The sequence below is a fragment of the Monopterus albus genome, unplaced genomic scaffold (assembly GCF_001952655.1).
Source record: "Monopterus albus unplaced genomic scaffold, M_albus_1.0 scaffold330.1, whole genome shotgun sequence".
NCBI classification, from domain to species: Eukaryota; Metazoa; Chordata; class Actinopteri; order Synbranchiformes; family Synbranchidae; genus Monopterus; species Monopterus albus.
In genome coordinates, this window is record NW_018128210.1 from 58,715 (window position 1) to 68,137 (window position 9,423).

A 9,423-nucleotide genomic window follows, 5' to 3' on the forward strand; every position below is an offset into this window, starting at 1 on the left:
AATGCATTTCTTGTTGAAAATGGGTGTGGATGCTGATATGCTGAAAGATCGTCCTGAAAATGCCTGAAATCAATTGCTGAAACAGCTGAAAGATGAGAAGAAATGGCTGAAGTTCTTTGTTGAATAATCTGAAGGATGAGATGCAATAAATACAAGTAGGAATGTCCTTGAAGAGCTGAACATTTTGATACCTGAATGGCTTTTCTAGCTGAAAGTATGCTGAACTTATTAAGATGTGTAAATATTCCAATTACACACAAAGTAGGTAAAACAAGTAGGTGTGTGTGTGTGTGGGCGGGTGTGCAGTTGTTTGTGTGTCTGAGAATGAAAGAGTAGTCCTACACCCTGAGGACTACTGGGGCATGGCTATTGAAATGAGACATAAAATATAAACAGTAATTATGCAAAAACTGTAAAAGATATCAAAAAGCTGAGTACATTATGAATAGCTGAAGAGTTGCTAAATAGATAACAACAGAAATGGTGATTTTAGCTGAAGGTATGCTGAAGTTAAGATGTTAAAATTTTTCCCATTTATTTGAATGGGACAAAATTTGCTGAAAAATGTTAAATATATGAAAATGTATAAATGTTACAAACAAGAAAAATACAAGCACATGTCCTTAAGAAGCTGAACCTCTTTCAGCTTTTGTAGCTGAAAGTATGCTGAAGGAATTAAGTGTCGAAAAATGTACGAAAGAAATCAGAATAATAACTAAAAAAATGCATTTTCTGAAAAAAATGCATATGGATGCTGAGTGCTGAAAGATCACCCCGAAATGCTGAAAATTTTGATACCTGAATGGTTTTGCTAGCTGAAAGCATGCTGAAGGTATGAAGTTTTGAAAAATTCTGAATAGAAGCATGAATGTCCTTGAAAAGCTCAACATTTTGATAGCTGAAAGTATGCTGAAGTAGAATTTCACCCATTCATTTGAATGGGGCAAGATTTTCAAAATAAAGCTATATATTTTAAATGTATAAAGTTTAGAAAAATCCTGAAGAGAAGCAAGAATGTCCTTGAGGAGATGAACAGTTTGATAGCTGAAATTATGCTGAAGTAGAATTTTACCATTCTATATACTACAGTGCCTTGCGAAAGTATTCGGCCCCCTTGAACTTTGCAACCTTTTGCCACATTTCAGGCTTCAAACATAAAGATATAAAACTGTAATTTTTTGTGAAGAATCAACAACAAGTGGGACACAATCATGAAGTGGAACAAAATTTATTGGATATTTCAAACTTTTTTAACAAATAAAAAACTGAAAAATTGGGCGTGCAAAATTATTCAGCCCCTTTACTTTCAGTGCAGCAAACGCTCTCCAGAAGTTCAGTGAGGATCTCTGAATGATCCAATGTTGACCTAAATGACAAAGGATGATAAATAGAATCCACCTGTGTGTAATCAAGTCTCCATATAAATGCACCTGCACTGTGATAGTCTCAGAGGTAAAATCTACAATGGAATGGTTCACAAATAAACATATCCAGGTGTTAGAATGGCCAAGTCAAAGTCCAGACCTGAATCCAATCGAGAATCTGTGGAAAGAACTGAAAACTGCTGTTCACAAACGCTCTCTATCCAACCTCACTGAGCTCGAGCTGTTTTGCAAGGAGGAATGGGCAAAAATTTCCGTCTCTCGATGTGCAAAACTGATAGAGACATACCCCAAGTGACTTACAGCTGTAATCGCAGCAAAAGGTGGCGCTACAAAGTATTAACTTAAGGGGGCTGAATAATTTTGCACGCCCAATTTTTCAGTTTTTTATTTGTTAAAAAAGTTTGACATATCCAATAAATTTCGTTCCACTTCATGATTGTGTCCCACTTGTTGTTGATTCTTCACAAAAAATTACAGTTTTATATCTTTATGTTTGAAGCCTGAAATGTGGCAAAAGGTTGCAAAGTTCAAGGGGGCCGAATACTTTCACAAGGCACTGTATATTTGCTATATATTAGCAAGTTTTGCCCCATTCAAATGAATGGCAAAATTCTACTTCAGCATACTTTCACCTATTTCGGGTATCAAAATGTTCAGCTCTTCAAGGACATTTATGTTTCTATTAACAATTTTTCAAAACATCACACTTTTAAAATATTTAGCTTTATTCTGAAAAGTTTGCCCCTTTCAAATGAATAGGGAAATTCTACTTAAGCATACTTTCAGGTATGAAAATGTTCAAGTCTCCCAGGATAACATTTAGCTAGCAAAGCCATTCGGGTATCAAAATCTTCAGCTCTTCAAGAACATTCATGCTTCTCTTAAGAATTTTTCTAAACTTCATACTTTTATAATATTTAGCTTTATTCTGAAAAGTTTGCCCCTTTCAAATGAATAGGGAAATTCTACTTAAGCATACTTTCAGGTATGAAAATGTTCAAGTCTCCCAGGATAACATTTAGCTAGCAAAGCCATTCGGGTATCAAAATCTTCAGCTCTTCAAGAACATTCATGCTTCTCTTCAGTATTTTTGTAAAACTTATATCTTTGAAACATTTAGCTTTATTTTGAAAAGCTGAACATTTTGATACCCAAAAGAGGTGAAGGTATGCTGAAGTAAAAATGTCCGCATTCATTTGAATCAGAGAAAATTTTCAAAATAAAGCAAAATATTTCAAAGGTATGAAGATTAGAAAAATTCTGAATAGAAGCATGAATGTCCTTGAGCAGCTGATAATTTTGATAACTGAAATAGCTGAATGTATGCTGAGTATAGAATTTCCCCATTTATTTGAATGGGGCAAAACTTTCAAATATTTGAAATATATTCAAAATATATTTCAAAATTGTGAAGTTCAGTAAACCTCTGAATAGAAGCATGAATGTCCTTGAAGAGCTGAACATTTTGATAGCTGAAAATATGCTGAAGTTGAATTTACCCATTCATTTGAATGAGGCAACATTGTCTAAATGCTGAATATTTTCAAAAGTGTGAAAGTTGTAAAAAAAAAAAAACATTGACTATATGCCATAATGTTGTGATAAACCTGAACATTTTGACACCAGAATGGCTTTTCTAGCTGAAAGTATACTGAACTTATTAAGATGTGAACATTTTCCTATTGGTCCCCGCAAAGTAGGTAAAAGAAGTAGTGTTGAGTGTGTGTGGGTAGGTAGGTGTTTGTGTGTATGTGTGTGCATGAGAAAGAAAGAGTAGTCCTACACACTGAGAAATACTAGAGTGTGGCTATTGAAATGAGACATAAAATGTAAATGATAATTATGCAAAAACCATAAAATATATCAAAAAGCTGTTTACAGTATGAATAGCTGAAGAGTTGCTGAATAGTTATTAGTTGAAATGGTGGTTTTAGCTGAAGGTATGCTGAAGATATTATGTGAAAATTTTTCCCATTCATTTGAATGGGGCAAAATCTGCTGAAAAAAGCTAAATATGTTAAAAAGTATAAATGTTACAAACAATAAAAATATAAGCAGGAATTTCCTTAAAGAGCTGAACATTTTGATAACTTCATGGCCTTTGTACTTGAAAGTATGCTGAAGAAATTAAATGCTGAAAAACTAACGGAAGAAATCAGAATAATAAAGAACAGGATAACATAGTGTGGATGCTGTGCATCCACACAACAACAGTGTGGCTGGGGGAGCAAACTACAGCCTATAAGATTCACATCTGACAAGTGCCAATGAAGCAAAACATAACTGTGGTGGCAGGGAAGCATGCGTGTAGTTACAGAAGAAGGGGAACCTGAAGCTAAATAAGTCATTATTTTAGTTAAAAATGTATGAAAATATGAAACTAAAATTATCATGTACCTGATTTTAAGTAACATGGTTATGTTGTTACAAATTTTAGGATGCTAATGATATACCAGTATTTGGGAACATAATAGTGGGTTGTGTAGGCTGTTAATAATGGGTGTTAAATTCTTTTGCATTTGTGTTGCATTCATGTAAACATTAAACGTAAATGTATTAGGACCATCTTAAATGCAATAAACAAAGCTAAGTTATATAGGTGTTCATGAGCATTAATGACACATGCACATTAATGGGTATTGTACAGAGTAGCCTACGTAGCCTAAAAGTAAATGTGGTGAAGATTATTTTAGCATACTCAGATTTACTTTTAACCCTCAACAGTAGTAGTCATGTGTACCAGCTCTTTGTTAGTGTGGTATGTTTTTTTACACTGTAAGGACCTCATGTGCACTTTAGAAACATTCTATTCTTGAACAGATACGGTTTTGTTTAATAATGCAGTACATACGAACAGTGCAAAAGCATTTTTTAAATTAATGCCTTTTTTTTATAATGTGGAAAATAGATTTCTGCATGTTTTTTTATAAACTACATCGGATTAATCAATTAACTGTAGAAATCATTGACAGATTAATCAATTTTTAAAATAGTTCTTAGTTGCAGCCCTAAATCGAAACATGAAACTTCATGTAGCATGACTTCTGTGTCACAAAACTGCTTATTTCATACAAATGTGTGAATGTGGGTGAGAGATGGCCAGTAGTGTGAAAGCACCAGGAGAAGGTGATTGTTCAAGGGCTAATGCACAAATTCAATTTTAGAGTACCTCCAGCATCCTCTTCTTAATTTGAACAAAAGGGTGTTTGTAAGTGCAGCAAAGACTTCTGAAAACATTAACTCAAATTCACAGAGATACTGTGAGACCCATTCGGTAAAACAATAAGCAATACTGCATGAGTGAAATCAGGAAAGAAACCTCTCTGTGATGCCAGTGGTAGGAATCTCTGAAAACCAAAATAAAAACAACAATAAAACTTTTTTCTTTAGGGATTTCAGCTTTGCTTTGTTTGGTTTACAGTCTATTCTGAGTGTATGTGGTGCAACATGAACCCTCTGTGGCCATCTGAGTATCTATAGATCAGTGGGGCGGGTTATAGCCAGACTAAACTGTAAACAAGCCCCATCCAGAGAGCATGGCTGGCCCAACACCGCACATCCCAAACCATTTGATTCATCCTCTTCGAAAGGCTGGGAGAAAACTCCTCAACAGCTGCATGATGAATCCCCAATAAATCCACCACAACTGAAATCTTTGAATCGCACTGAGGAAGCAAGGATCCAGGTGGCTGGAGTGGAGTTTATTACAACACACACTTTCCAGACGACCAACACAACAAGAAAGACCCCTCTCCCCTCCCTCTTTCATGTCTCCTGATTTCAAAGGCAATCTGCAGGGAAGGAGACAGCACACAGAAGCAACAGCCTTTTGTTCATTGGTACTTTTGTATGAGAGAGACTGTGTTTTGTTTATGGGACAACACAGTGTTGCCACTAAGACTTTAATCAAACCTGTTTTCTAGAGTCAACCTTGAGTAACACCCCCTCTTCCACATTTGGTTCCCACTGAAAGAGCAACAGGAGGAGGAAGAAAGGAGGAGGGAAGTGTGGGAATGTCTCTACATCGTCGCTACATCAGGCAGCTCCTAAACATGGCTTTAAATTAAGGGAAAAGAAAACACAGACTAAAAAAAGGCAATCGCCTAACTATACTCCTGCCTGCTAATTTGTCCCCACTTGAAAAATGAGGAAAAAAATAGCAACAGCTTTAAATAAAACAACTTTAAAGTTAGAAAATGCCAGGCAGTGTGTATGGTAGAATACTTAAACAGAAGGGAGATTTAGGTCAACTCTGTTGCAGTTATACATACATCTAAACCATTGTGGGTGGAATCTGTGGAGCTCTGGAGCTCTGGCTGCTTTCATATTAGAGGGAAGCAGAAATTGAGAGCACCAAGTGTCTGGTTCTAGCTGGCTGGCTGGGATCGGACCAGTGACAGCTGGGGCTTGAAAGCCTTACATCTAAAGCCAGGGCTCAGTGCCACATGCTACATAGCAGTGCCGAGCTAAGTCCGTCTCTTCCTGTCCAAGCCCTCACTCTGAAACATCACCATCCTGAGCAAAACATTAAGCTTCTGCCAAATAGTTCCCTCTAAAACCATCTTCTCTTTAAAGTCTAAATCCAAAAGCAGAAGGGGTAGTGGAGAGAAGATGAGATGGCGAGGTGGTTGTATCTGTCTGTTGCCACGTCTGAGAGGAGAAGGGGTCACAGAGAGGGGGAGTTTCTCAGAGTTTCACAAGAACTGCATGAAGCATTCAAAACCAGATTTGCATGTTAATGTGTGTGATACCTTTTCGTGCAGTGGCAGACAGCGGTGTACCCTGAGCTCCAGTTTGACAATGGCGATAAAGTCACTCTCTTGTCGTTCATCCTCACTCGTGTTGCACAGAGACAAAGGGTGATACTGCAAAAATGTGTCAAGAGAGAACAAAATTACAAAAGCAAAATAGGACAATAACAGAAATTTTAAACAATACATATGCTGCTGTGTAGGATAAGTTTTTTGTGTGGAAGACAGAGAGGAATGCATCTTTTATAATGGCCAGTGCAGTAGGGTTTTATTTTTACAGTGCCAACCATGGCATTAACAAAACATAACAAAAAGTTATATAAAACCTTTTTTTCAGTGATTACAAAGTAATCCTAAAGAGCAAAAGAACCACTACAAAAGAAAAATTACAGCAAGTACAAGACACAGGCAGACAGATGGACATCATCATAATTTGACATCATCATCTTAATATACTTCGGTGGGACTCGGGAGGCAATGTTCACTCCCACTCCAAGTCTCAAGGACTGAAAGAATGAGAGATAACTTTTGGTAGGAATAATTGATCCCCTCTGAAAGAAAGGAAAGTCATGGCTGCTGAAAGGCTGCATTTAAGAGCTCAAGGGATAGCAGCATTATTTGCAAGTTACAGACATGCTGTCATGAGTACAACGGGTTGCATGGCAGTCGCTCCTAAAACACCCCCTTGCAACACTAATTTGCTCACATGACATCAGTAAGCACTCCCAGCAACACAGCGCTTCTAGATCAGTTCTTGTTACAACTCAAAGATCAGCTCAAAGCGCCCACTCTCTGGTCTCACCCACACCCCAGTGGAGTGGTCCCAACCTGCCTTGCCCTGCCCTGCGCAGGCCTGGCCCAGCATGGTTCAGACCCGGTGGGCCTCTTCATGTGGCTGTGGGCTAAGGTCATAAGGCTCCCCCTCATCTCACCCAGCGGAAATCCCTAAATTAAAAAGACCCAAGGGTGACATCAACAGTTGGCCTCCTGCTCCAGGGGAATTGACGTAATTTGCTGCAAAGGGCTGGTGCATGTCTATCAGGAGGAGGGAGAGGAAAGGAGAAAGAAAGAAGACTTGGGGAAACATGGTGGGGCGGGGAGCATGAAAGCAAACAACAAACAGTCAACAGGAAGGGTGGACCTTGTGTATAAAGATTGTGTATTGCAGTCTATTCACACACCACAAGTAATCAATAGGATATTTACTATGAGTGTGCATACAAGTGAAAACAACACTAATGAGAACCCGGCCAGCCAGTGCCCGCTGTACAAATATCATATGAGGAAAAGTATTCATGAGCTATAGACCAGCGATTTCCAACCAGGAGTAGTAGTGCGCAAGTGGGTAAGTAGAAAGATTCTGGAGTACCTAGATTCATTTGATGAAATACAATTTATGATTTGGGCAATAAAGTGTATCCACATATTTGTGTTAGGAGATGAATAAAATCCAAAAAGAATTTCAAATGTGATGTGATGCTGATCTTTAGCTACGTTACTGTCACAATAACCATTAAACTATTCAGCTACACTCACTGTACAGTACAGCTGTAACAACTTACAGCCATGTGTTACGATTGAGAGTGCAAGAAAGTTGGAAAGCAAGTAGGCAGATGAATCGAAATAGCTGGGTAAAAGTGTAAGATTTGAATCTTAGGCTTCAGTTACTTTATAAGCTTTAGTTATTTTTCATAACTTTAGTTTCCTGTAGTTACCTTTCATAACTACTTTTCATACCTTTATTTTCCTTGCTTATATATATTAAAACTGTTAGGTATTTTTAGTCAGATAGATATTGGATAGATACTTTATGTATTAGAAATGTTTAGTGGAGATAGGATGTCTAGTTAGACTGTTAAATGCTTAGTCATGCTTATGAGTTTCTACAGGGTACATCTGGTCAAGGATAACTAGAGAGAAGAGTTGATGACTGTCAGCAGACAGGGTGTTTAATATTATTATTATGACGTGTATAACTGTAGCCTTAGCCATAATATGTTCTTATGTTTAAGTCACGACATGTTACTAGAAGTCTGTGAGAATGTTTTTAGCTACACACCACTTAACCAACAGACACACACAGGTCTTCCATCTTACATCTTTCTGCGTGCATGGTGGAGGTGCTTGAGCGTGTAATGTTAATTTTACCTGTGATCCTTTGAATAAATCAGCACTGTTTTGAAGTTACTTGGACTGTCTCGTCTCTCAGAGTTAGCAACGGTAATACGAACCATACCCTACAAAACTGTATTGATGACTGTCAAATTCTACTGAGCTGGAACTTTGGAACTGTATATTGTAACCTTGTGGAGACATAATGTCTGCATCTTCATCTAAATCATCAACATGTCTCCTGGACCCCACCCCGACCAGGCTGCTCAAAGACGTCTTTCCCCTAATCAACACATCCATACTAGATCTGATTAACCTCTCTCTATTAAGAGGTTATGTTCCACAGGCTTTTAAACTTGCAGTAATTAAACCTCTACTCAAAAAACCTACTCTTGGCCCAGGTGTCCTAGCTAATTATAGACCAATATCCAATCTCCCATTTATTTCCAAAATCCTTGAAAAAGCTGTTGCAAAGCAGTTATGTGGCCACAAGAATGACTTGTTTGAGGATTTTTAGTCAGGATTTAGAGTCCATCATAGTACAGAAACCGCATTGGTGAAAGTCACCAATGATCTTCTCCTAGCCTCGGACAAAGGACTTGTCTCCATACTTGTCCTCTTAGATCTCAGTGCTGCTTTTGACACCATTGATCACAGCATCTTACTGCAGAGACTTGAACATGTTATTGGGATTAAAGGAACTGCACTAAGTTGGTTCAAAGCTTATTTATCAGAAAGATCTCAATTTGTTCATGTTAATGATGAATGTTCCACACAAACTGAAGTTAGTCACGGCGTTCCACAGGGCTCTGTGTTAGGTCCAATTCTCTTCACTTTATACATGCTCCCTTTAGGCAATATTATCAGGAAGCACAACATAAATTTCCATTGCTATGCAGATGATACTCAGTTATATTTATCTATGAAGCCAAATGAATCAGGTCAGCTGGTCAAACTTCAAGCATGTCTTAAAGACATAAAGGCCTGGATGACCTGCAACTTCTTACTTCTAAACTCTGACAAAACTGAAGTTATTGTGCTTGGGCCTGAAAACCTTAGAAATCTGCTGTCTAATCATATAGTTACTCTAGATGACATAGCCCTTGCCTCCAGTACTACTGTGAGGAACCTGTGAGTCATCTTTGATCAGAATATGTCCTTTAAATCACACATAA

General features: G+C 37.7%; 1 protein-coding gene across 1 annotated transcript in view; it reads right to left on the reverse strand.

Annotated features, from left to right (window-relative positions):
• The window catches only part of rnf43 (ring finger protein 43), a gene marked incomplete at its 3' end in the record, with an annotated part of 116,986 nt that overhangs the window by 38,869 nt on the left and 68,694 nt on the right, over window positions 1-9,423 (reverse strand). The window contains exon 3 of the mRNA XM_020624556.1: window positions 6,137-6,250. Coding sequence (XP_020480212.1) covers window positions 6,137-6,250 — 114 coding nt within the window. The remainder of the gene's footprint in view (window positions 1-6,136; window positions 6,251-9,423) is intronic.